This window comes from Benincasa hispida, chromosome 3 (assembly GCF_009727055.1).
Source record: "Benincasa hispida cultivar B227 chromosome 3, ASM972705v1, whole genome shotgun sequence".
NCBI lineage: Eukaryota > Viridiplantae > Streptophyta > Magnoliopsida > Cucurbitales > Cucurbitaceae > Benincasa > Benincasa hispida.
Genome location: NC_052351.1, coordinates 9,912,320 through 9,939,048, shown reverse-complemented (window position 1 = coordinate 9,939,048; position 26,729 = coordinate 9,912,320). Strand labels below are relative to the sequence as shown.

The 26,729-nt window shown below is 35.3% G+C and overlaps 3 protein-coding genes across 10 annotated transcripts; 2 read left to right on the top strand and 1 right to left on the bottom strand.

Annotated features, from left to right (window-relative positions):
- Nucleotides 1–8,563: 8,563 nt before the first annotated feature.
- Nucleotides 8,564–12,208, top strand: LOC120074193 (equilibrative nucleotide transporter 3-like). 6 transcript variants are annotated; one of them, XM_039027242.1, is made up of 11 exons: nt 8,635–8,659; nt 8,809–8,846; nt 9,526–9,579; nt 9,802–9,906; nt 10,160–10,315; nt 10,497–10,640; nt 10,744–10,849; nt 11,014–11,189; nt 11,279–11,424; nt 11,517–11,775; nt 11,878–12,208. In XM_039027242.1, exons 3-11 carry the CDS (start codon nt 9,535–9,537, stop codon nt 11,986–11,988), a joined length of 1,248 nt encoding a protein of 415 aa, XP_038883170.1. In that variant the 5' UTR covers nt 8,635–8,659; nt 8,809–8,846; nt 9,526–9,534; the 3' UTR covers nt 11,989–12,208. The 6 variants fall into 6 exon arrangements, with proteins under 6 accessions (XP_038883167.1, XP_038883170.1, XP_038883169.1 ...); XM_039027239.1 differs by lacking the exon at nt 8,809–8,846 and having other exon boundaries at nt 8,564–8,659; XM_039027241.1 differs by lacking the exon at nt 8,635–8,659 and having other exon boundaries at nt 8,668–8,846.
- A 1,470-nt stretch (nt 12,209–13,678) lies between these two features.
- LOC120074191 (lysine-specific demethylase JMJ25) lies at nt 13,679–21,607 on the top strand. Of its 3 annotated transcripts, XR_005480918.1 has the most exons (14): nt 13,679–14,601; nt 14,710–14,855; nt 15,421–15,526; nt 15,611–15,737; nt 15,846–15,906; nt 16,034–16,766; nt 16,913–17,242; nt 17,331–17,822; nt 17,896–17,968; nt 18,052–18,137; nt 18,411–18,530; nt 18,619–18,709; nt 21,037–21,206; nt 21,398–21,607. XR_005480918.1 is itself a non-coding variant. In XM_039027237.1 (13 exons), the coding sequence occupies exons 1-12, from the start codon at nt 13,948–13,950 to the stop codon at nt 18,703–18,705; spliced, it is 3,015 nt and encodes a 1,004-aa protein (XP_038883165.1). In that variant the 5' UTR covers nt 13,679–13,947; the 3' UTR covers nt 18,706–18,709; nt 21,037–21,353. The 3 variants fall into 3 exon arrangements, 2 of the variants coding, with proteins under 2 accessions (XP_038883165.1, XP_038883164.1); XM_039027237.1 differs by lacking the exon at nt 21,398–21,607 and having other exon boundaries at nt 21,037–21,353; XM_039027236.1 differs by lacking the exons at nt 21,037–21,206; nt 21,398–21,607 and having other exon boundaries at nt 13,680–14,601; nt 18,619–18,934.
- A 321-nt stretch (nt 21,608–21,928) lies between these two features.
- LOC120074192 (probable serine/threonine-protein kinase abkC) lies at nt 21,929–26,430 on the bottom strand. The gene is made up of 5 exons (XM_039027238.1): nt 26,226–26,430; nt 24,295–25,630; nt 23,762–24,031; nt 23,018–23,173; nt 21,929–22,347 (listed from the first exon to the last, which is right to left on the bottom strand). Exons 1-5 carry the CDS (start codon nt 26,231–26,233, stop codon nt 22,228–22,230), a joined length of 1,890 nt encoding a protein of 629 aa, XP_038883166.1. The 5' UTR covers nt 26,234–26,430; the 3' UTR covers nt 21,929–22,227.
- Between the last annotated feature and the right edge of the window lie 299 nt (nt 26,431–26,729).

Below are 26,729 nucleotides of genomic sequence, written 5' to 3'. Positions count from 1 at the left end.
GACAAGTTTAGAGAAGGTATTTGAGCAGAAGTTCCTAAGGTATGACGATACTTAGTATGGCCACGTGCACGTAGGTAGTTAAAGTCAGAGATTGAGCAAAAGGGTTCTCTCTTGACTAGCAGTTGGTGTTGGGATTTAACCGCAACAGAGTTATTCTCAACTAAGAAATAGTTTTAATGTTTTCTGATAAAAACAAATTTATATGTTTTATGCTTGGAAAATGTTTATACTGCAGTACAAGGTTACTGTAGAAGTTTATATTTCAGTTTAATCTCTTTTTTGAGACTTTTGCATGAGAATCAATTATCTTTCTTAAGTCACTCACTGGGCTAAGAAGCTCACCCTGTTTTTAAATGCTCTGCCCCTCTTATCACAACAAAACAAGGCTTTCCGGACTTTCCCCACCCCCCGAACCATTCTTCCTTCCCGCAAATGGATGGAAATTCTCTACTTAATGGCTGCCGCTTAACGCTCTGGCGCTCTGAATCTCGACCGGCTTAGGCAACTATTCGACAGCCGCTAGCTAGGACCAAATTCTCACATATCTCTTTCGTTATTACAACCTTCTTTTTTGATGTCACCCTTACGGTCCAGCCTTCCAGTTCGGCAAGTCTGCCCGGCTCGCAACCTCTGTACCTGTCTCTTATACACATCTAGATGTGTATAAGAGACAGGCTCTACCCTTACGGTCCAGCCTTCCAGTTCGGCAAGTCTGCCCGGCTCGCAACCTCTGTACAGCTCCCAAGACTTCTTTGGTTGAATCTTTACACCTGATCCACCGTCTGAACCCTCTCTCGGTTGGATGTTGGTCCAGCCTACTACGAGGATCGATTTCGTTGTTCAGTTGGGACTCTCTGCTCTTTTCACTGTCTTACTTTGGCCCCTCTCTCGATAAATCCAAACCGGCGCCTGTCTGTTGGAGCGAATCGGATGATCGGGCTGAGGGCAGCCCAAGCAACGGACTTATCACATAGGTCTGTCAAGTCCCAACTCAAAGCAAAAAGAAGATTTGGAATCGAAGGTATTGCACGGGGAAACGAAGGACGCTCAGTCGCCGGGGCACTCGCTTTATATCTCCGAAGTTCAGGCTCAACTCCTCGCTTTACGTTAGCGGACCCACAGGTCGGCAAATTTTCCATATAGATCGTCGGATCGCCTCTCCTTAATGAAAGAGCTGGTTGGGCTGTCCCCCACTCCCGTCCCGGGGCGCTAAGAGTAGGTATGGTTGCAACCAATCTAATAGTGCTTCTTACGGAGAAGTGTTTCAAGTCATTCGATTAAGGCGCTATTTAGCCCTTCGTTTCGCCAACAAAGAAGTCATCTTTGACGATTTTCCATTCCTTCTTTGTCGAGCCTGTTTTTCTTTTCCCTAGTAGCGGTCAAATCCTTAGGAGATAGCTCTGCATCTGCTCTACCACTAAAGGACAAAGATATTATAACCCGTTTGCTAGATGGTTACTGTAAATATTGTACACATGTTATAGTTGTTCATATAGGGACTAGGGTTTTGGGCATCAAGACTTGTGAATCTAGTGATGTAATTACACTAAATAGGTTATGTTTCTTAATTAATAAATTTTTGGCCTAAAAGGTATCCGCTGTATATGAGTTATATGTTGGTATCAGAGTTATTCCGCAAGAGTTATTAAGCAGCAAGTGTCAACGAAAGGGTTGATAATTGCTGCAGTTCTTTCCTAGGCTCAGAGGGTAGTCTGGGACGGGGTGTGACACGATAGCACAATTTAATCTCCCACTTTCTTATCGTCTAAACGACGCATTGCCTCCGTCCTCTACCAAACTCACCAAAGCCCACTCTTTGGGTTTTTGACGCCGAGGATACCTGGGTTTCTTTTGTGGTGGTGTCATCCCCACTACAGTGTTCGTGTACGTTCTGATCGTGCTATTGCAGTCGACATACTCGCTGGGTGCTGGTAGATCTGTTGGAGGTTTTCCGCTGCTTAGGGTTCAGACGTTCGAAGAGAGTCTTCATCTGGTATGAACTCTTTCCTTGTTAATTATTGTATTCTGAGCATGCCGATAATTAGGTTTATATGCACAACTATTTGTGTGGAATGTATGTGTTTTGTGTTTCGGTCACTGTGGAATCAGAGCGATCTAAACCCGCTCATGGAACTCTCGGTATGAGATCCTTCAGTTGTAACTTAAGCATGTATGTGGAGACATACAAGTGGGTCGTACTTTAAGTGCTAACCTAAATGGTTTGTAGTATATGTATAAAAGAGGGATACCTTATCCTGGTGACACTATGAGTGTGGCCCACTTTGTAGGTGTTACAAATGTTGTAAAGTGCTACAAATAATTTGATCCTGATCATTCATGTATTAGACATGCGAGCAAGGATACTCTATACAAAGGAGTTTGTATAAGACTAGACCACGAAATGTTTAGTCTCGTTATATAACGACATTCATAATTGAGACTTTCATTTCACTAGGATGACCATAGGTAACATGACTTTAATCCTGAGTGAGTTGTGAACTCCTTCCTATGAGGGCAGTCCTTTGATTTGCATGGTGTGAGTGGCCAGATCGTTGACTCAAACCTACCACTTTAGAGATTCATCTGATTGAGGAGCTGAGAATTTAGCTACATAAGACGGAATTCACTCATTCTCCGAAGCAGGGATAAGTAGATAAATTGCTCCCTTTAGAGCTGATTTCGAGGCTTGAACAATGTGGCGCCACACCTTCTTTTGGCCCGAGAAGACTTTAGTCATAGTGGGACTATGATATATTATTCATTAGAGGGATCGATGATACTTAAGAAGTTAGATGTAACTACATGGACAAAACGGTAAATTGGTCCAGCTGTATTTACGAGCAATTTGTGAAGGGTCATCGTACTGTTGATTGGTTATATCCAATGGACACAACAATATCTGTAGTGTAAAGAGTGCAACTGTCAGTCTTTAGTGGAGTGCCTGACAGTTAATGGATGGTGGATATCGTGATTAAAGAGTTTAGTCAGTTATTCACGTACCGTTAGAGCTTCAAGCTACAGGTCCATAAGGTCCCCTTCGTAGCTCAATGAACTCATGATGATAATCAGTTTTTGGGTTAGTTTGAAATGTACAAATTAACAAGAGGGAATTTGATTATATATGATATAATTAAATTAGTTCAATTATATATGATATAATTGGTTTGATGTATTTGATACATTATTTGTTTGGAGGAATTAATATAAATATGATTTATATTAAATGCCTTAAAAGAGAAAAAGAACTATGGTTATTTGTTGCATATGATGCAATATTAAAACTATAGGTTATAAATATAATATGATAAGTTAGTTATTGAATTTATTTATAATTTATTAATTATGAGATAATTAGTTTTTTTTTTCTCCGATAACCAACCTTAGTAGGTGGTTTTTTAACAGTTTATGGCATTTGAGGGATAAAGATGAAAAATAGTTTTCATTATTCATTCCATGCAAAACAAAACTAGTAATTTGATTACTTTAGAGAGACTAAACAATCGCATCGAATTTTCTACATGATAGAGCTTGTTTCTACATAATCGAGTATCAAGTCTATACGATAAACTTCTTCCTTCTATCGCATACACGATCGTCTACTTCCTCCATCCTTCTATAAAATCACACAAAGCCCACAACTCCTGGATTCTTACACCAAGAATGCCAAGGTAATCGAGTGGTGGTGTCCAGTTCTGATCAAGGATCGAATATCGAGTTTTACTCGCTAGTGATCGAGGATCTTCCATTTGCTCGTTGCATTCGTGCCGTTGGACGCATTGTTGTTCGATCGAGGGAAATACGTGAAGAAAGGGCTCTTCAAAGGTATTTTACTCGATCCCTTGTATTTCTTTAAGAAACATGTTATAATTTATCTTTGATGCATAACTGTTTCAGTTTTATTGTAAATGTTTATGTTCGTTCATAATGGGGTTTGGAACGATCCGCTTCTACTCATTAGTTCTCTAGATTTAGAGATCCTTCACGATCTTATACAAACTCTTTGTATAAGATATCCTTGCTCACATGTCTCCACATGAATGATCATGATCAGATCATTTGTAGCACTTTACAACACTTGTAACATCTACAAAACCGATCATATCCATAGTGTCACCAGGATAAGGTACCAGCCTTATCCATTTACTATAGACTGTTTAGGTTATTATTTAAACAAGATCCACCGTATGTTTTTACATACTTGTTTAAATTACATAAAATAACCTAGGATCTTAGTTTATTGGATTGAGTGTATGCTCATAAAATAAAAATTATTTTATTAATAACAATTTGTTTATACAATATTTACAAACTACAAGAATACAAGAGATTTAGGACACCATCCTAACACTTAGAACAACCGAAAAAAACCAAACTTTTGATGTGGTTGGACCAATGTAAGTCTTTTGCATTGAAAGCCCTCTCATCCCCTCAAATCATTTTCCAAAGGGTTAAAATATCATATTGGTTTATGTAATTTGAGTTATTGTTCCATATTGTGTAAACCCCCTAAACTTGATTTACTAGTCAATTAAGTTTAAGTTCTCTTAGTTATGTGTTAAATATGTGTGTTAACATTAATGCAAAAGAAGCTAAGTATATTTTAATGAATAATGTGTTTCTAATGTTTAAGATGAGAAAAATCTTCTAAGTGTTAGGAATATAACGCTTGGGTAGCAAAGGGTAGCTAACACTTAGACAAATTTTAGAAACTAAGACAAGTGAGGAACGCATGAGCATTTGTGGGCTTAAGAACTTAAGGGTGGAATTGACTAAGTGTAACTTGAGGTATACGTCAATGGCCTTTAGAGGTTAATGAAGACCTAGGATGGATAGTATGCGAGCACTTGGGTTTGCCTAAGTGAATACATGGTAGACGAGGAGTGCTGAGGTGTATTAGAGGTAAGGACGCATTTATGAGCAGCAGGCTTAAGCACGAGTGTTTAAGGGTAAAACCAACATATGTGTTCAACAGTGATGCGTGAGCAAACGAGGATGCGATGTTAGTCATGGTATGCATTGGTCGAGGCAGAAGCCTAGCAAAAATGTAAGCTTAGGTGTTGGTAAGAGACTTAAGCCATCAGCTTAGACACTTTATTAATGAGCTATGTGGCGGCTTAGAGGCCTTAAAAATGAGTTAAGTATGCCAGCTGCCAATTTAAGGAACTCCATGAGCATGCGGCCTTAGTATAAAAGGGACTTTGAAGTTGAAGAGCTTGGTTTGGGCATTTTGAGCGTGTTAAGGGAGAAGAGTTGCCACTGATTTGAATGTGAGTTGTGAGGAAGCTAATTCAAGGTTGCTGGAAGAAGATTTCCATGGAATTGAGCTGAAGGTTGAAGAATTTCTTCAAGTGTTTGAGAATCTAAGGCCACGCGGACAAGTTGTAAGAATTAGTGAATTCCAAGCTTAAGGAAAAAGAATCATAAGTTGGAATTCTAAGGTAAGGTAGTTGAAATGTTTAGGAATAAGTTCTTAGAAGGAAGTTTCATGAGATTTTACCTAGAATTTAAGTTATTCAAGCTGGAAGTGAAAATTTGAAATTTTGATTGGATGAATAAGTAGGCAGTTGCAATCCACGCATAAGCAAGCAGCTGACCAACAAACATTAAGTGTGGACAAGCCATTGTTACATAAGCAAAGGCAACACATTTTGACGCATAAGGGTATCTTGTGTGAGCTACCACACACACTAGTTGGTTGTAAGGTAAAAATTTGGTTAAGCGTGGTTATGCATTAAATACAATATAGTAAGGATACATCACAGAGTAAAGGAAGAAAACGATGTGTCGAAGTAAGTTTGAAGTTCTACATGTATTATTTTGAATAATAAGATAAGCTTGAGAGGAAGCTAAGGCATTAACCAAAGACTCTTATTATTCTTACAGGGCAGATGCAAATAGAGGAGGCCTACAATCCTTTAAGGAAGTAACCCAAAGTACAATGAGTGACTAGTTTCAAAATATTTTCTAAGTATTTACTTATGAATTTTTTATGCATAGTTGCTCTTACCTCAATGTTCAACACATGCTTTTAGTAATGGAAATTGAGTTTAATGCATGATTGATGTTTCTAAAGACAGTTTTTATATGAAATCTTCATGCATTTTACTTAAGTTTTCATGCCATAACTTAGCATTTAAATGAGTTATCCATTGATTCCTATAAGTTTGAAAGCATGTTATTTAATGATGTAAACATGTGTGATGATATGAAAACCTACTCCTAAGCTTGATATGAAAACCTACTCCTAAGCTTTAGTACCAAAGGTATGGTAAGGTACCCAGTTATATATCGATCCTTACTATCAAAAGTCAGGTAAGTAGGATCTTATTCAGTTCTACGTGCACATAAGACTTATGTTATTGACGTTGATGAGGTTGAGCAAAATGACTCTCTCTCAAATAAGATTAGTGTGAATTAAGTAAAAAGATTCTCCCACATGTTCAGGCAAGGGAGTAGAGGAATTCTACAGGATATATTAATGAGTTTTAAACCAAGGTTTTCATATTATATTTCCTTTATCTCCTAAATATTATTTCCAAACTCTGGTATGTTAATGAGAATGTTTTATTATTAAGTTGTTTATACTATGAGTTATGGAAGTATGTTTTCTTAAAAGAAGTTACTCACTAGGCTTTCTAGCTCACTTTAATGTTTTCTTCCCCAGGTAGTGGTCAACGTCCTGAGGCCTAGCAGTTCTGCCCATTAGTCACTTCCCAAACCCTCAGAAAATTGAAGCTTAGGTGGCTCATCATGTTTATTATTCTAGTCTTTATGCTCATGTCATGGGGAACAAGGTAGACTTGTGTTGAACAGTGGTTGCAATAGACTAGTTTTTTGGAATTGTTATGCATGTTGAAGTTAATATTTTGGTTGATAGTAATTTCTAATTTGTATGCTTTAAGCTGTTGTTGAGATTGTGTGTTAAAGTGAATTATGAACTGCTAAACAGATGTAACAGGTGTGAGGGACACAAATTTACAGGAGTATGTTGGACAGTAGTTGTTATAAGAGGGTTGGCAACGGTTGTCTTCACATCTCTTCTTAGATTAGGAGGGTAATCTGGGGAGAGGTGTGACATATTGGTTAATGTATTTTTCTAATAACAAATTTTTGTCCATATAATTTCAATAATTTTAAAGCTCTCATCATGTAGTTAGTTTATTGTTGTTTTTTCTTTAAAAAAAATGTAGTCTTTAGCATAAATTGTGAAACTATATTCACATAGTATTTTTTTTAATGAAAATTATTATGATTATTTAACTAATTTTATACAAATTAACTTTGAAGTACTAAGTTTAAAGTTTATTGAAATAAGACTAAATTTAACCATAAAATAAAAAAAATAAATTATTTAATTAAATAAATTTATAAATTTAAAATACCATTTAGTGATTTAGTAATTTCAAATTACATTTGGAACTAAAAATAATAAATTATTTTAGAGAAAAGTGATTTTGACAATGATAAAAGTGATTATAGCCATGTTAAAATCACTCTTAAATACACCCTATTTTTTGTTTTTAAAATTTGATTAAAAATTCACATATTTGCTTCAAAAGGATGAGAACTATTTTATAGATTGTTTTGAAAACCATCCAAATTTTAAAAAACAAAAAAAAAATCAAATGGGACATAAAAAATACTTTTTAAATACTCACTTTTGTTTTTGAAAATTTTCAAATATATATATCTAATCAATTTCTTTTATAATATTTATAGAGTGAGAGGATCGATTGTCTAACTTTAAAATCAATAATATCATTTTTACAATATCTCTAACCATTAACTTATAAGATTTTAGATTTATCGATGGATAAAATTTTCATTTTAAAATATTTTAAAACTAAAGGTAACCATTTGTTTATTATTATTATTTATTCTTTTAATAAAGTGATAAGCAACGTATTAAAATTCAACTGTTAGAACAAAGATATACGATAATTCTTTAATGGAGACTCGGTTTCTAAAATTTCACTAGACAAAAGGAAAAAAATATGGAAAAAGAAAAATTATGTCCAAATAAAGAAAAAGGGAAGTATTTATTTATTAATATTGTATTTTCAAACTTTATATTAAAAAATATTATTCTTCATATTATAATATTGTTTTAAGTTTTTAGGAGTTAAAATAATATTTTAGTAATTCTACTCTGAAATTTATTCAACTTTAATTTATCGTATAATTTTCGTCATTGTAATTTAGATTTAGTCTCTATTACTAGTTTATTGTCAATATTTTAAAAAACTTCTTATTATCAATTAGCATTTTTATATAAAAATTATTACTATTGTTTAATCAACTTTGAAAAAAAGTCAATTTTGTAGATTAAATATAAGGTTTATTAAAAATAAAAGACTAGATGAGTGATGAAAATAACATTTTTAACTTCTTATTACATGTAAGAAAAAGAACAGGTAGGACATGATCTCTCTCTCTTAAATCTTAAGAGAGGATATATTCTATAGGGAATTAAAACTAAAGTATTAGCATAATAAGTTTAAAAAATAACTTTTCTAAGAAAAGATTGAAAAAAAATGTTAATAAAGAAGAAAAGCATTTTCTTTTTCTTAGACGGAAAAGGAAATTTCAACTGAAACGATGCCGATTCAGCTCCCATTGAACGATGGAACCGAGTGCCAGTTTGACTCTGTATCTTGAGGTTGGTGATTCATGAAATCAAAGAATTCCCTTATTTTCTTTTCGGCTTATTCTTTTCTTCAATTTGCATATATGTCAAAATCAGTCGCTATAATCTTCGCTACTTTTCATACTCCCATTGTTCACCTTCTTCTTCTTCCTCGCATTCAGACTACCAAACTTTGGATTCTTGCGTTTCGTTAGCAAAGGTGTGTGTTGACTCTCGAGGTTTCTCACTCTGTTTACTAAATTCCCGTTCATTTCCCACGTTTCTTAATCTTCTTCGTAGTTTATTCTTATATTCTTGTGATTTATTTGTCTTCATACTCCTCGTTCTCGTCCTCAACATTGTGGATTCTCTCTGGTATCTTCACTTCTTTTTTTTTTGTTCTTTTAAAATCCATACTGAAATACCCACTTGCTAATTCATTTATGGATTTTGATGTATTCTCCTGAATAGAAAAGATTCTTCGTGATTTAAGGTTTTCTTTGATGGGGAAAGATGTTTTTCTCGTTTGTAACCTCCCTCTCATTCCTGAATAAAAAGGGTTGTTTTTGTTTTCTTCATTTTAAATCTCGAGTTGTGTGATGAAACGTTTCTGGTTTAATTTGTGATTAAAACTGTTTCCAGATATGGGAATCACCAGCCCCCTTAATTATTGTTATGCCAAAATTTCGTTCAATTTGAGCTGGATTCTCTCTATACAGCTCATCCTTCCTGGTCTCCAACCTGTGTATTTAATGATTCTCCTTCACACTCCCTCTCCTTCTGAATCATACTTTGCATATAATATAAGAACTTCAAGATCCCATTTGTCTTTCTTTTGTGATTCTCTCACTGTGTTATTATTATTATTTTTTTCACTTTGCTTTATTTTTTGGGAACAGGGATCTATCATGACGGGTGCTACTGAAGAATCTGGGCCTCCAGCAAGGACTGGGGTTTGTGCTTATCCCATTGTTCTTATGTTTATGTTTAATTAAGCAAAGAAGAGCTCTATTTTTCCTCTCTCTCTCTCTCTCTCTCTCTCTTTTTTTTTTTTTTTTTTTTTTTTTTTTTTTTTTTTTTTTTTTTTTTTTTTTTTTTTTTTTTTTTTTTTTTTTTTTTTTTTTTTTTTTTGGTAAGGTAAGTTGCTTGATGATTTTTATTTGAATTTTCAACAGGGTAAGTTCACAGCTCTGGCAGTTTGCTGGGTTCTCGGTTTGGGTTCCCTCGTTTCTTGGAATAGTATGCTAACTATTTCAGATTACTATTATCAATTGTTTCCGGTAATCATCATCGACCTTATGAGTATGATTCGTGTATTTTAAACACTGATTAGTTCATATATTGTATTGTTAATATTAGTTAATCGATTAGTTTATTGGTTTCCTTTTAGCTTTATGGATCAGAATATTTCCAAACTTATAGAATGATCTGAGACTTTCATATTTTTCAATACGGATTTCAAAATGTTACTGATTTTTCGTGCTTTGTGTTATAATTTTAATCATTTTACCTTTTCTTTTTGGAAATGTGAAGCATTATCATCCTTCAAGAGTACTCACTCTTGTGTATCAACCATTTGCATTTGGAACGATTGCAATTCTGGCATATAACGAAGCAAAAATTGATACTCGATGGAGGAATATACGTGGATATACTCTCTTCTTCATAAGTACTGTGTTGCTTATAGTTGTAAGTAATAGTCTCTGATTTCTAAATTGAGATGCACAGATATACTGTAAATGAGTTTTTTTTAAAAAAAGTTTTTTCTTTTTTGACAGATACTGTAAATGAGTTAAGGTTCTCTCTTTCTTATTTTCAGCAAGTTAAAATGACACTGTTTGCTGCATTTTATTCTTACCTTTTGCAATAGTTGGATTTGGTCACATCTGGAAAAGGAGGGATTGGACCATATATTGCTTTGTGTGTCATTGTCGGTTCTTTTGGAGTCGCTGATGCCTTCGTGCAAGGTGGGATGGTTGGAGATCTCGCTTTGATGTGTCCTGAATTCATCCAGGTCTTCTTTTAATGTTTTCTCTTTATGGGGCGAGGGGCATAAAGTTTTGATTATATACCTACCTATGGATGCAATTCTTTTACAAGTTCTTTTCTCACTGCAGTCTTTTATGGCTGGCTTGGCTGCCTCGGGAGCTCTGACCTCTGGGTTGAGGCTAATAACAAAAGCTGCATTCGAGGACTTTCATAGTGGTCTTCGTAAAGGGACTAGTATGTAATTTCTATTCATTATCAACCACTCAATGCTTATAACTTGTGGAATAAGCATTATGTAGCCTGTACTTGGCAATCAGTTGCATTAAACTTTTACACTTCAAAGTATAACCTCGGGCCTCTTGCTAATAACGCTTCAACTTCTATACTATTGTATGCAGTTCTATTTTTAGCGATATCTGCTGCTTTCGAGTTGCTTTGCGTTATTCTCTATGCGATAGTCTTCCCTAAGATCCCACTAGTGAAGTTCTACCGTAAGAAGGCTGCGTCTGAAGGATCGAAAACTGTTTCAGCTGACCTTGCTGCTGCAGGCATCCAGATTCAATCGAACCAAGAAGCATGACAACATTGGCTATGTTCTTTCAATTATATTAGCAAAAGAAAACCCTGATTTCTGATTGTTAAAGTTGTTTCTAATCTTGACAGGACAAAACCGAACTACTCAGCAAAAAGCAACTCTTTCAGCAGAACATGGACTATCTTTTTGGAGTGTTTCTGATATATGTTCTCACATTGTCAATCTTTCCTGGCTTCTTGTATGAAAATACTGGAGAACACCAATTGGGTTCATGGTTGGTACCCTTGAGAATTAGATATACAAACCTTGAATTCTCTGAATGACAATGAGATTCATGTCAATTATCTTGTGCTGCTGATGTTTCAGGTATCCACTAGTTTTAATAGCAATGTACAATGTCTGGGATCTGGTAGGCAGATATGTACCTCTCATTAGCTGGCTTAAGGTGGAGTCGAGGAAGGGCCTCTTGATCGCAATTCTGAGCCGTTTTCTACTAATCCCGGCCTTTTACTTCACAGCAAAGTATGGGGATCAAGGGTGGATGATCTTGCTCACTTCCTTCTTGGGATTGAGCAATGGCCATCTTACAGTTTGTGTTTTTACTGCAGCACCTAAAGGCTACAAGGTCAGTTGCAGGCCCACAGCAAATAACTTAACATACTCAAACTTTATATTAAGAAGTAAGATCATTCATTTTGTGGTGAATCTGAAATTTGGTTTTTTGAAGGCACCTGAACAGAATGCATTGGGGAATTTGCTTGTAATGTTCCTTTTAGGAGGCATTTTTACTGGAGTTGCCCTTGATTGGCTATGGATCATAGGAAATGGAAGCTTTTGAAGCGTTAATTAAATTTCACTTCATAAACAACAATAAAGTGGAGATATGGAAGCTTTTAGAACCAATACTTTTTCTTTTTCTTTTTGCATTTAGATTTTTTTAAGCAATAAGCAATAGATCAGATGTGTTGTTATTATTATTAGATTACTATTATTTTGCATTCCTAATTGTAATTAAACCCGTTGGATTTTAGAATGCCATTGCTATCGTGTTCAATTTATTTCCCCCCCCTTATTTTCTTTGTATATTATATATATTTTTTCAAGTACTCAAATTCTAAACCTTCTTAAAGTCAACTCACGTATCACCACATACTTCCAACTTAAAGGCTAAACTTGGTATTTGCTGGGTTTTGTTTTGTTTTTTAATATTAAAAAAAAAATCGTGTTTATTTACTTTGGAAACTAAAATGTATATTTAACCTTTTTATTTTTTTAATTTGATATAGTGTTATAAACGTTTTTTAAATTTTAACAAAACTTTGAAAATTATTAGAAGCCATTTAGGCCGCTGCATTGAAATATTGATAGCGTATTCCACCCAAACTTTAACTTGGGCCCAAATAACCCGTTTCAAGATAATACAATGATTGGGCCGGGATAATCTGCCCAAAAACTTTTCAGTGGGCCGGACATAGATTTTTGGGCCTATTGGGCTTTGCCTGTCGCCACCCACAAATCGGTATGAAATGATATCAGTCGAAACGTCTTTTGTTTTTTCGAGTCTATCAGTCTGTACTCACTGCTACAATCATGTGCATATGCTATGAACTTTTTTCTCACATATTTCACTCACTTTTCTTTCCGTTTAAACTTATAATCCATTCAATTTCCAAACATTCAATTTACCTAAAATATAATTAAACTTGGTCCCCTCAGTTTAACATAGTTCTATAATACAAAATATAGTCAGTTTTGTTGATTTTATTATAAGAAAATTTAGTACAGTTTTTGAATCAAGTTGATATATTTTAAAATTTATCCACACGTCAATTTTAGTTAAATAAACCAATCAGATGCTTATTCTTCAACTTAAAATGATAAAATATATCTTCTCCTAAAGATACTAACATTTTCATTTACCATTTTAACAGGGAAAAAAAAGATGACAAAATTCAACAAATGGGTTTTATTACTCAATGACTGATCATATTCAAAGGTATTCAATCTTGAGCAATGTGACAGTAGCCATATAAATACATATTTGTGACTCTTGATGATCTCTATACCGTATACAGAGTGAAAATTTGAGCTATTTTCAACACCAAAATTCTGCCTTTCTGTTATTCCTCTCCAACCAAACAAATTTGTTAGTAAAATTCCAAAAATAACATCATTGTAATTGTAATGAACAAAAGAAAAAGAATTGCATTTAAGGCAATTTCACTTTGTAACTGAGAAATTAGGATTCTTAAAGTAGAGCCCTATAAGCAAAAAAAATGAACAACAGCACAAGATGTCTGTTCTTACTTTACTTCCCACATAAGATCAGACATGTAAACATTTGTTGATTTTTTGATAAAAATAAAAACAAAAATTTTAAAAAGCTTAAGATTGATTTGTATGGAGTTGAGGGACTGATATGAGATTACTGGTTTTTATCTCTGAATTAGTCAAACTTTATGATTTATGAGATGATAAACGTGAATCTACAATTGAAAATCTTAACTAGTTTCAGTAATTTGATCCTAATCTGTTCCAAATCAGGATTTCGGGGTTTCCCGATTATTACGAATGTGCCACTTCCTTCCTTTTGGGACTCCCCCTGTTTCGTTTTTTTTTCCCCTAATAAATGTTCATTATAATGTAACGCCTTTCTTCTTCCTCTTTTTTCTTGTTTTTTTTTTCCCCCCTTTTCTACTGCATTTTTCTGCTGCAGAGATTGGGTTTTTTTTGGGTTCTGGGTTTTGTTCATCTGATTGTTTTGTCCAAGAAAAATTGATTTTTTTTGGGAACGCTAATGGAAGAGGAAGAAGAAGCACTTCCGGACCATTTGCGATGCAAGAGGACTGATGGGAAGCAATGGCGTTGCAAACGAAGAGTGATGGATAATCTGAAGCTCTGTGAAATTCACTATCTCCAAGGCCGCCATCGCCAGTATAAGGAGAAAGTTCCGGATTCTCTCAAACTTCAAAGGACGAACAGAAAATCGATTGAAACAGATTCGAATGTTAAAAACGTCGTAATTAGGGCGGCCCCAAAAGCGGCAACACTGGCAAAACTAATGAAGAGGAAGAAATTAGGGGGGGCTTCAGCCGCATTGGATGGGATGCTAAATAGAATGAAGATGAAGAAAGGGAGTATGCAGTTTGAGTTGATAAAGATGGTGCTGCGGAGGGAAGTGGAGAAGAGAAGAAAGAAGAAGGTTGTTGAGAAGGCTAGGAAGAAGATGAAGAATATGGATAATGAAATTGAGTTGGAGGAGAACAGTGATAAGGAGATGATGAGGCAATTGCCCAATGGACTTATGGCAATTTCTCCTTCTCCATCTCCTCTCCAATCTGGCAATGAAGGTTCTTCTTGCGGAATCAAGATTGGGGCAGAATCGAGACCGGCTCAGCAACGGCGATTTCGCTCTAAGAATGTCAATATTCTTCCAGTTGGCGACTTGCAGGTAAAGATATTCGTTTCGGTTCCACTCATATGATTTGATTGGAGAAGATTCAATTTGTTGATTTCAATAATTTCTTCTATTTAGTTTTGTACCTTTGTTTTTCCTTAGGTACTACCATATGGGCGTAATGTGGGGAAATTGAGAAAATGTAAGAGGAAGAAGTGCCATGGGTGTCAGAAAAGTACTTCTTGGAGTTTAACTCAGTGTTCAAGTTGTCAAAAAACCTTCTTCTGCTTAGACTGCATAAGAGAACGGTAAGTGTTAGGCATTTTGTTCAACTCGGGCTTATTGATTGATGATTATGAACTTTTAATCAGATGTAGATTGGTTTAGTTCACAATTCCAGGGCCTTAATGCTGCATTGTTGATGTATTAGAATGTAAAAACATTAAGGTAGTTAAGTTGCTTAGATTAGTGTATACAAACGCTTGGACCTATTTCCTTATCGACCCTTCTATGTCTTACGGAAAGCCATCCTTTTGAAGCTGGCAGACGGTGCTTTTCTTTTAATTTGTTCTTCCCATCCCTCAAGCCAGTAGATTGTATATGACATAGTTATCATATATGAAACTTGTCAACTTGTGATAAACAACTTTCTTGTGGAAACTTGCACAAATTTCAGATTATAGAGCATTGCACTCTAAGAACAAAGTGGCACTTTTAGACATCATCACTGTTCCTACAAAATTCTAAGCGATCATCAGAAGTTTGTCAGTACTCTGAATAGAATTAATGAAACGATAAACATTTTTATGTTTCACATTATATGATCTCTACTTTTCACCTTTACATTTGTTGGCCTTTAACTTGATGATTCAGGTACTTTGATACACCAGAAGAAGTTAAAAGGGCATGCCCTGTTTGCCGTGGGATTTGCAACTGTAAGGACTGCTCAGTGTATCAATCTTTGCACACAGAATGTAAGGTCTGATATGAAAGGCTTATTTGTGTCTAGACCATGGTTCTTGCAAAGTTGAATGTTGGTGCTCATCAGATAAATCAATTTCAGGATTTTTTGGGAGATGGCGTTGGAAAAATTCTACGATTCCATTATTTGATTTGTGTTCTTCTCCCTATACTCAAAGAAATAAACATAGAGAAGCACACTGAGCTGGAAACAGAGGCCATGATAAAAGGTAGTATTAGCTTCATCAACTTTTGGTGGTATATTAATCAATTCTGATTTAAATCAGAATGTGTTATTTGTTTGCAATTTCCCTTTCTGAATTTCTTGTATGCAACAGGGATAGAACTTTCCGAAGTTGATATCAAGCAGGATGAATTTGGCAGTCTTGAACGTTGTTGGTATGCTGCTTCATATGCTGGAACATTTTTTCTGGAAAATATGCTGGAACAATTAGAACTTGTCACACTTCTTTTCATTGTTTAATGTCCTTGTCTTCTCATGCTTGGTTTTGCAATTGATGTACAGCAACAACTGCAAAACTATTATTGTGGATCTCTACAGAAATTGCCCAAGTTGTTCCTATAATCTCTGCTTAAGTTGCTGCCATAATATTTTTCTTGAGGATTCCAGTGGAGTTTGTAACATGTCTACTTCAAAGCATCTTAATGGAAAGAAAACCTGTCTGTCTGATAAAAAGAAACTTTTGAAAAACAAGAAATTAAATCCTGGTATGTGGCTTCCTTCTTCCAAGTCATCGCATAAGGGAAGAGTTCATAATAGTGTTAGACATTTTTCTTGTCCGTCAAAAGAATGTGGCAGCTGCAGTGATAGCCTTCTTGAGTTGAGATGTATTTTCCCATTAAGTTGGACTAAGGAACTTGAAGTGAGTGCAGAAGAAATAGTATGCAGCTATGATTTTCCAGAGTCTGTTGATGCATCGTCACACTGTACTTTGTGCTTTGGTGAGGATCGTGATGTTGATGAAATTGAACAGTTCCAGAAAGTAGCTGTCCGTGAGGATTCAAATGATAACTATTTGTATTATCCCAGCCTTCTAGACATCCGTCTTGATGACCTTGAGCACTTTCAGAGGCACTGGATTAAAGGTCATCCAGTAATTGTACGCGACATACTGGAGAATTCTGATCTCACTTGGGATCCAGTAGTTATGTTTTGCACTTACCTTGAGAGAACCATTTCTAGATTCGAAAATAGTACGAGTCTCCCAGAAGCTTCCAATAACTTGGACTGGTGTGAGGTCAGCATTTTCTCTACCAAACTTTGTAAATTCTAAATAACCATTTGCCTCTTTGTATAAGGATTTATGTTTGTTGGTGTCCCTGTCCGATGATTCTATCTTGTTTGCAAGTTCCTCTGTTTGTGACCTTTGAATTCTTCATGCAGGTAGAAATTGGAATTAGGCAGTATTTTATGGGTTCTCTTAAGGGGCAGACACGCACAAACACTTGTAACAACATGTTAAAATTAAAAGGTTGGCTTTCTTCCCATTTGTTTCAAGAGCAGTTTCCAGCTCATTATGCTGAAATAATGCGAATTCTACCACTTCAAGAATACATGAACCCCATGTCTGGTCTTCTAAATCTAGCTGCAAAGTTGCCACAGGAAATTGCAAAGCCTGACATGGGTCCATGTGTCTATATTGCCTATGGATGTTCTGAAGATCATGTTTTGGCTGACTCTGTCTCCAGATTATGTTATGACTCGTATGATGTGGTATGCTTACTCTTTATCGATCATTAATTGGAGTGATAACTTTCATTCAAATATTAAATGGGTTGTTAATTCAGCATTTGTATGGCAGATTAACATTTTGGTCCACAGTACAGACGTCCCTGTTTCAACAGAACAACTTACAAAAGTTATCAACTTGCTTCAAAGGCAAAGGGCACTAAGTGAGTCCTCCAATACCTCTACTAATCAGTCAAGTGTCGAGGAAGTAGAATCTTGTAAGGCTGGCGAAGAAACACCCTTCAGTAAGAAGTTTGCAAAAGTACCCTGTTTCTCTGTATCCACTGATCAAGTGTTTGCTCAGGGCACTAAACGCCCTAGTATGACCTCCGATGGTGCATGTGACTCGGATCCTGAACCATTAATGCTCCAATGCAAATCTTCCCGAATTAATGAGACAACTGGACCTCAAACGAAGTTTAGGGAACAGACAGGATCATCTCTTGTCATTGGAAATAATTCTTCAAAGTCTTGTGGTGCCCAATGGGATGTCTTTCGGAGGCAAGATGTTCCTGGGCTATCAGAGTACCTTCGCAAGCATTCTGATGAGTTCATTCATAAGCATGTAAGCTCTGAAGCATATATTATCCCGTGTTAGCACGTGTTGATTGACTAATCACTCACTGCATCTCATGCAGGTTGTGCATCCAATTCTAGACCAGAGTTTTTTTCTTGATACAGCCCACAAATTGAGGCTGAAGGAGGAGTTTCGTATGTATTTGTTTAGAATTTTTTTTCCCTCTACTATCTTTCTATTAGATACTGATGGAGTAATTTATATTTTATGCCATTAGAAATTGAACCATGGACTTTTGAGCAAAATGTTGGAGAAGCTGTCATCATTCCTGCTGGATGTCCATACCAGATACGGAATCAAAAGGTCTAAAAATAGTGCATTTTTTTTTTTTACAAATTTCTTTTCTATTGTTTAATCTTTTAAGGATTAAACTTCTGTAGGAGTTAGGACCTTCTTGCTAAACATTCATTGTTTCTTTGATGCCCGTGATTTCATTTAAATTTCCTATCAGCACTATAGAAAGCTTTGGATGTAAAGGAAAATGTAGCATCATATTAACCCTTGGGTTTCTGAATTAATTTGATGTTGTTCTCGTCATTATAATCCTCTTCTAATAGATTATAATCTGAACTGCAGTCTTGCGTACACGTGGTATTAGATTTCATCTCACCTGAAAGTGTTGGCGAAAGTATCCAGTTGACCGACGAGGTTCGCCTGCTTCCAGAAAACCACATAGCAAAAGAGAAGACATTAGAGGTTAAAATCTCAACCATCCTAAGTAGAAATACATACGCTATTCACCGGATAACAGCACGGTTTAAGGTCATCTTTGTTCTGAAAGCAGGTAAAAAAGAGGGCCCTCGATACTATAGATGCAGCAATAAAACAAGTACGGGAGCTTACAAATGCATTGCAAGAAGTATCCCATTGATTGTGTAAGGTTCCTTTTTAATTTTTTTCCCTTTATTTTTCATGGTTCAGCATTCTTTATCTACCATTGTCGGTGGCTAATATGTATCGAATTGGTTGATTTGATGCTCTTTGACACACTTATAGAATAACTTTGGCATTCTGTTGTTCAATATCTCCTTGGACTGTTTCAAGATGAACACATAATGCCTCCTCACGTTAGTCAAATTCGTGGTTACAAAGTTCTTTTATGTTTTTAAGCATTTGAAAAGTTACTCCAAATGAATCCAAGAGTCCTATAGCAAAAATAATAAGGGAACTTTTGCAACAGCTCTGAGGGTTGTGGCCCCAACTTTGATTTGATTTGATGTGTTTTATACCTCTTGCAATTGGTTTGGTGTTATTTGTTTTGTTGAATTTAAATTTAAAGACCAAAATTTGGTTGAGTTTAATGCAGACACCCTCTCTTTTACTGGTCTGTAAGTTGCTTTTGGATTGAAGAATTTTGGATTGCAAAACCCTTCTGATTTATGTTTTTGCAAGTTTCTTCTTAACTTTAGAAGTTGAGCTCAAAGATTAATCTTGTTTTCATTAATCCTAACTTGGGAACTAAATGTGGATCTCGACATACAAATTGAATTTGTTTTGAAAACGCAAGTCAACCAACTTGTAAAGTTTCATTTTAATTTAAAATTAAAGATTTGATGCTTATATAAGTTCTACATCCTTGGTATTAATTTTGAAATTCACATTTGCAACACTTGTATGATTTTTATGAATATGAGAAGTTATGCTAAAGTTTGCTTATGAAGTTGAACAATTAAGTTTAGTGAAAATGTTAATTTATTTATTTATTTTTAGATATATTATTTTAGATTTGGGGAAACTGAAGCTGGGAAAAAAAGGATAGACTACTTTTTAGAGGGAGACAGACGTGAAATACTTCCTTTTTTCGTATTGAAGTGAGAAATATGTTACAAAACAATTATATTGTCTGAAAATTATACTCATAAAATTAAAAGAAAAGGGTATAATAATAGTGTTTGAAACTTATTTATTTATAAAATTTTTAAAAAAATTATACATAAGGAAGATTTTAAAAGTTAGAAAAATGAGGGAAAATATATACACAAATGGCAAAATTTAATTATTTTCTCCTCCTTCTACTTCTATTATACTTCTTCTCTATTTATATTTTTGTTGCTAGTTCAAAAATGTTAATTAGAATAACAATGATAGACAATGTTGGCCAAATTATATTAAGTGATCGTAGTTTTTGATAGTTTTGTTGCTAGTTTTAAAATAGTAATTAGAATGACAATCATAGACTATGGAATGTCAAGTGATAGAACACTATCAAGACACTAATAGTTGTCTATCATTGTTTATCTGTGATAGACAATGATTGTTTGATAGACTACTAGTAGTGGTATATCAAGAGATGATAATGATTTTATTCATAATTTTGTTGTCATCAACTATATGTTAGACGTTATTGAATATGAAATTTTTGCTGCTTTTAGATATTTATGATAGATTTTGTTATCACTATCTATTACAGATAGACATTGATAGTAGTTTATCAATGATAATCATTTTGTTGTTGCTAGTTGTTGGTATTTTTTATTTTTTTTTTTTATTTTTTTTTTTTTGCTTTTAGATAGTGTATGATACATGCACTATACATTGTTATTGAAAATCTTATTGCTTTTTTATTATCAATATCTATCATAGATAAAAGTTGGTAGACGTCTTTCGGTGTCTATTAATGATAGAAACTGATAGAAGTTGATAAAAGTCTATTATCTATCAGTCTAGAAACTGATAGAAGTCTATTGTTGATATCATCAGTGATATAAATCGATACAAGTCTATCATTGATAAATGTATATATGTGTGTGTATATATATATAGGAGTTTTGAAATTGATAATCGGTGATATAGTTTATTAACAAAAAAGACGGAATTGGACCATTTGTTGTTTCAAAGAAAAATACACAAAAATGAAAATGTTCAGGAAAGGGACTCCGTTGATATTTTAAGAAAAGAAAAGAAGACAAAATATCCATATCCACACTTTGAACAAAATATATAGCGCGCCATTGATATACATAAATAGCAATGTTAAGTGATCTAAAATGATAAACTAGAATTCTGATACAAGCAATGCATTTAAGGATTTGTTGAATAATTGATTATAAATTACTTGTAGTCCCTCCCATGAGTGCCAAAATTATAACGCCTTCTTATGGATTCCTCCCCAATAAGCTCCACAAACTTGCCCACTAGACCCGGATCCGATGATGGTTGTAATTTTTTACTCTCAAAGAAATTGCGTGTGTTTAATCGACAGAAAAAGTTTTGGTGAAGGATAATGGAGACTGGAGGAGGGGATTTGATGTTTTGATGAAGGCGGCGGCCACGGACGCCATTGCAGGTGAACACCCAAGGTCAGGGCCGGCCTCTGGTTCGGTTTCAATCTTCTCTGTTTCTTCAGCAAGGGGGCTTTTTTAATAATTAATGGTACCGATAAATTTCAGTCCCAGTTGTGTTTTGTTTTTCTTTGGGTCAATTCCAAATTCTCACAAGAATGAAATTAATGATAAATTGTAGAACATGGCTTCAACATTTGTTCCAAAATTCTAACTCTAGATGAAGTGGCTCGATAGTTCTTCCCTTCTTTTATTATTGTTTTTTTTTTTCCTTTTTTTAAGATGCAGTTGTTCCACCGAAACCGAAAGTGAAGTAGGGGAGAAAACAAAGTGGAGGAGAGATACGGTTAAAAGAATAAGAAGAAAGGAATAGAAAGACAACTAATGCATTGCAAGAAGACACATGGACCAGTTTGCAATTTCCTGTGGCAACTTTGCAGGCTCTTTAGAAGGCCAGACATGGGGTTCATGTATTCTTGAAGATTGGGGGAAATAATTAACCCAACTATTTTAACGTTAAACTAACCCAAATCAGGACTATTTTAAAATTTTCCTTTTTTGAAGTATAAGGATTAAAATTAGACATTTAATAATATAAAGACTAAAATAAAAAAATACAAGGAGTAAAATAGTATTTTAACCTAAATTTAATGTCTAATAGATTTGTCAGTTTTTCAAAAGATTAAACATATCCAAGACAAAATTCAAAAACTTATTTGATATTTAGATAGAGTTGACCTATAAGATATTATTAGACGTGTATTTGAAGTTCAAAGAGATTCCACTTAGATGTGTATTTGAAGTTCAAAGAGATTCCACTTACCAACACATTTAAACTTTCCTTGTTGCTCCTGTTTACCAGGAGGAGAGAAGATGCTAATTTTACATTGCAAAGTATACAGTTAAAACAATTGGGTTTTACCACATTATTTGCTTTACTCTCATCTACCGAATTTCCCCTCGGTTTTGAACTCAAAAAATCAAAACAAAAGTTAGGTGGAAAAGTGATGTGAATGTAAGACAAAACTTGAATAACGTGGAGCCAGCTTATAGTAAATAATTTTGCACCTTTACATTGTCAAAATTGTAGCAGAGACAGCCAAATCCCATCCCTATGGTGCCATTAATCCTTCTATTGTATAGGAAAGAGACTTCGCCCAATCAGCTCTTAGTAACAGCGTTTGCAGTGTTTGCATCACATTATAGTCGGGATCAAGTTTCCTCTGCCAACCCTATTCAAAGAAGATTAGAAGAAGGTTTAGCCAATCTTGGGGTAGTCATCATAAAATGATCTATAAATTTCGAAGTAAAACTAAGATTATTTTATCCTGACAAATAGGTGGTCTAAATTAAAATGGCAAAAACAAAGCCCTATTGAAAAAGAGGAGGTTGAATGAACCACCCGCCATGACGACAGAGTTCTGGCGAAAATAAATCCTCCGTTGGAATTAAACTAATTAAAGAGAGAACTATATAAAAAAGAAGGAAATTTTTTTATACCAGAAATTTTTACTGAAAATATGTTCTCAAAGAAAATAGAATAAAAAAAACCCTTTGTTCAAGAAGAGAAGACCATGGAGTGGACTAATTTTATAAAATTGAAGAAATCTCAAGAAAACAGAGAAGGAAAGAGATCATGTCTTGTTTGGCCACTTCAGCTATGGTGTTAGATTCCAAAACCAGCATTCATTTTTCTTCAATGTAAAACTAAGATCAGATGGCAGTGCATGAGAATATTCATCATTCAACTGCAAAATGATGGGCTATCATCATCAGGGTCTTTCAAAACCAGCATTTATGCTTCCCCCATTTTAGTAAAACTGAAACTCATGCAAGTCAAGAAATTATACTGGAAACTGGAAATACAATGTTGTGAACATAGGAAATACAGATAGACGGTACCTCAAGAACCAAGGTTGTGACCATCACAGTGCAAACATTTCCATCAATGTTGACTCTATAACGCCTCACTTTCTCCAGTAACTGCTGCATGGCTTCAGCAGGATGCACTAGATCAGCTTCTGGAGTAGCCCAGAAAGAAAATGCCTCCGTCACTTCCTGCAAGCAAGAGATCAGAAATACTCTCACAAACAGCAGAATGAAAATCCACGACCACGAGAAATTCAAGTGGTAAAAACACCTCGTCTCAAATGCACAAGAGGGGAATATTGATTCAGCAAATAAGTTCATATTTTACAGTCTTAACGAAAAGACACACACATAACAAGATGCCACAAGCCGGAAATAGACATAAATACTTTTTACTTCTTGACAATATTGAAGACAAACAAAGATCAATCCTCAAGGATTAAATTAACCACAGGATTCATTCCATTGTCATAACCAAGAACTATAAGACTAATACTCCTTGATTAATTTTTTTTTCAATAAATAAAAATAAAAAACAACAAAGCCGCATAGGTAGGGCTAAAAAGTAAAAAGTATGGATTGCTTCAAAAGAAAAGCCATGCTTAACAAGAAAATAGATCTATTTCAGTTGATCATGGGAAAATTTACAAGCCACGAGCTTATTTACTTGTTCGTAACTAGAGAGTGACCAACAAACCAAAAAATTAACTTCAAATTCCAGGATCTAACAGCAATTACTCCAAAAGATCACAAATAATAGAGATGCACTGGGATTACCTCAATAAATGCATCAGGATCAGGGCAATTTTGTTGCTTTGATAATCTCAGGGTGCATTCTGCAACAGTACGGCCATCCCTTCGAGCAACAGCCTTGAAAAATTCGAGTAAATTTACTCTATCATTTCCATTAAGTTCAGCAGTCATGCCTACATCAAGGAAAACAACGTGAGGCTTTGAATTGAAGAGTCGCTTCCTAGGGGATTTTCCATGAGACACCCTAACAAGGATATTCCCAGGATGCATGTCTGCATGTATAAAGTTGTCCACCTGAAAAGTAGATATCAGACTGACGTTAAAATCCAAAAACATGCAATGCTAGATAATTGGGAGAGGAGGGGGGGGATTGTGGAGAAGGTAGTGTTGGACAAAAAATAAGCATGCAAAAGACAAGTGCATAAATCCTGACATTATCTGACTGCATATGGAGAGCAAACTAGAACAAAATGCTTTGTAACCCGAGAAAAACAAGAACAATTTAAAATGAGGAATAACAATCGTCAATGCTGTAGAAAGACGTTAAGTTACATTACCAGAAGCATTTTAAGAAGTGCATGAGTCCCAATGTGTGCCAACGCAGACTTGAGTCTTTCATTTCCTTGGAGTTCATCAACGTAGTGTGAAACACTTTCCCCATGTTCATAAGTCTCCACTAAAACAGCAGGATGTACGAGAGGATACACAGGTTTTGGAAATGAAACATCCTTCCACTGTCTAAAGTTATAAATAAAGCGGCTCAAATGAGCAGCTTCCCTTGCAAGGTCCACTTGGGACATCATAAAAACTGCAAATTGTTGCACACTTTCATCTAATCTCAACCACCTGAGAGTAGGAATAAACTTTGAGATTTTTGCTACCAAGTCAATTATAATAAAATCTCTCCTAATTGATTCGCCGACACCTGGATGTCTAACTTTTACTGCAACTAACATAGGCTTCACTTGTTGACCAGGATAACGAAATTTCAAATAAGCTCGATGTACTTGAGCAATACTTCCCGATGCTACAGGTTCCTCTTCAAATTTCTCAAATATCTCAGAAAGCCTTCTACCAAATGCCCGTTCAATAGCTTTTTTCGTGTAGGAAAAACTATGCTCAGGAGCCTTAGTGTGAAGCTCTGATAACTTGGTGCATAAGTCCCTTGGGAAGAGATCTGGCCTTGTTGCTGCCCATTGACCCCATTTAATGAATGCTGGACCACCTTTTTCCAGTGAACGGTGAACAACCCGAAGCCAGAGTCTTCTGAAGTTGTTACCAAAGGTATCCACAAATGGAGCCATCAGTATGCAAGGTGAGAACAAGATTGTCAGATATAGTGCTCTAAGTAATAATATCAGAAGTTCTAATGTGGAATGTAGTAGTGAAACCATGATGGCATGTCCATCTTCGGCACGAACGCAGAAAGAATTGGTAAATGGATAATGGCCAGCATTTGAGAATGTTCTTTGGGCACATGCTAGCTCCCCACATGCGAAAGCAAATATACCAGGAACTATCAGGTAAGAGCGTGAAATGGCCAAGATAAATGCTTGAGCGGCTTTGTTTATGGGGGGAAAAGCACGACCATCGGAAGAAAATTTGTAGGAAAACCTTTTCCGAACAAACTGAGCATGATGTTTAACAACATTACTGGCTACAAAGACACCAAAATTTCTGGAGTTACTAATCCAGCAAAAACTTCTCCTAGTGCAGTGCGATGGAGAGGAGGGACATCCTCTGGATAAAAAACTATAATGTAAACAAAATTTATTACGAAAGAGAGGCCCAACTGCAACAATTGCCCCGCTCTTCCTTGCTTCTAAATGGCTCAGTCTTTGGCTTGTAAAAAGCGAATCTGCTGTCTTCTTTATATTCCCCAGCATCAAATATCTGCGAGCATTAAAATTAGTTTAGCACCAAATTCAATACATACAAATTAATTCATGTTAATATTCTCCAAAAAGAAGGGGGTAATTCGTAGCTTCCACAAGAATGCATAGACATAAATTAGGTATGTGATGAATCCACAGCAACAAAAGCAACACTGTTAAAACATTCCAGTAAATTATGCTTTCTAAAACATAATAAGTTATAATTGAAAGCTATGCAACGTGCTTGCTCGAGCACTTGCACACTCGTCCCTTCCAATCATCAACAGTAAATTATATAAACCAAAAATTGAACAAGAAAAAGCTAATTGATCCAGTATGCCGTATGAACGCCCTAGATGCAAAGTATAAGACCAGAAATCACGATTCTATAATAAAAGAGTCTGAACGGACATAAATCCAGTCACATGACAAGAGTTGCAGGATTCATAAGCTGACGCCCAAACTTATATTTCATTTACAGAAAATCATAAACTTTAAAGTTCCATAGAACCGAAAAGAATCGACACAAAAACTAGACGACATAAATCCAGGGAAGAAAAATATATATATCAAAACGTGAAGAATTTACACTACAAGATCAAAAGGCGTTGTACCTCGACATGGTGATCGAAAACTTGACGAGGAAAAGATCCGGGAATCATGCGCAGGTGATGAAAGATTCCTACCAGCATTTTTTTGAAGAATTCAACCTTAGGCAGTCTCCTTGAGCTCGGGCATCACCAGAACAAACTGAGATTCGGATTTTTAGGGTTTTTCAGAAAGCTAGTTACCCTAGTTACCCTAGTTACCCTTACCCAGACGATGCAACAGGTAGATGAGTAACCGAAAACGCCGTCGCTCCGTACCTTAATTGGGCCAATCCTAAGGCCCAACTTGTTATCCTTCTCATGGGCTTTACGCGATTCGGCCCAAGCTGGAAAAACGCAGAGTTTAAAAGAGAGAGAGATTCCAAGAACGAAAAGTTTAGTCAGAATTAACATAATATTAAGAGAGAGGCCAAAATAAAATTTAGGGAACTTGTAATGGGTAGGTAGCAATAATTTTTGGGTCGTGCAACTATGACCAAATATTTTAATTTTGAGTTTCTATTTTTTAGT

Bases quoted from the DNA above. Each gene is read 5' to 3' on its own strand.
- LOC120074193 (XM_039027239.1), top strand. From the start codon at position 8,624: ATGGAACCGAGTGCCAGTTTGACTCTGTATCTTGAG. The intron at 9,907-10,159 runs GTAATCATCATC...GGAAATGTGAAG, and splicing joins ACTATTATCAATTGTTTCCG to CATTATCATCCTTCAAGAGT. The intron at 10,316-10,496 runs GTAAGTAATAGT...CTTTTGCAATAG, and splicing joins GTACTGTGTTGCTTATAGTT to TTGGATTTGGTCACATCTGG.
- LOC120074191 (XM_039027237.1), top strand. From the start codon at position 13,948: ATGGAAGAGGAAGAAGAAGCACTTCCGGACCATTTGCGATGCAAGAGG. The intron at 17,823-17,895 runs GTAAGCTCTGAA...CATCTCATGCAG, and splicing joins ATGAGTTCATTCATAAGCAT to GTTGTGCATCCAATTCTAGA. The intron at 18,138-18,410 runs GTCTAAAAATAG...TCTGAACTGCAG, and splicing joins ACCAGATACGGAATCAAAAG to TCTTGCGTACACGTGGTATT.
- LOC120074192 (XM_039027238.1), bottom strand. The intron at 24,032-24,294 runs GTAATGTAACTT...TCTACTTTTCAG, and splicing joins CACTTCTTAAAATGCTTCTG to GTGGACAACTTTATACATGC. The intron at 23,174-23,761 runs GTAATCCCAGTG...TCTTGCTTGCAG, and splicing joins ATCCTGATGCATTTATTGAG to GAAGTGACGGAGGCATTTTC.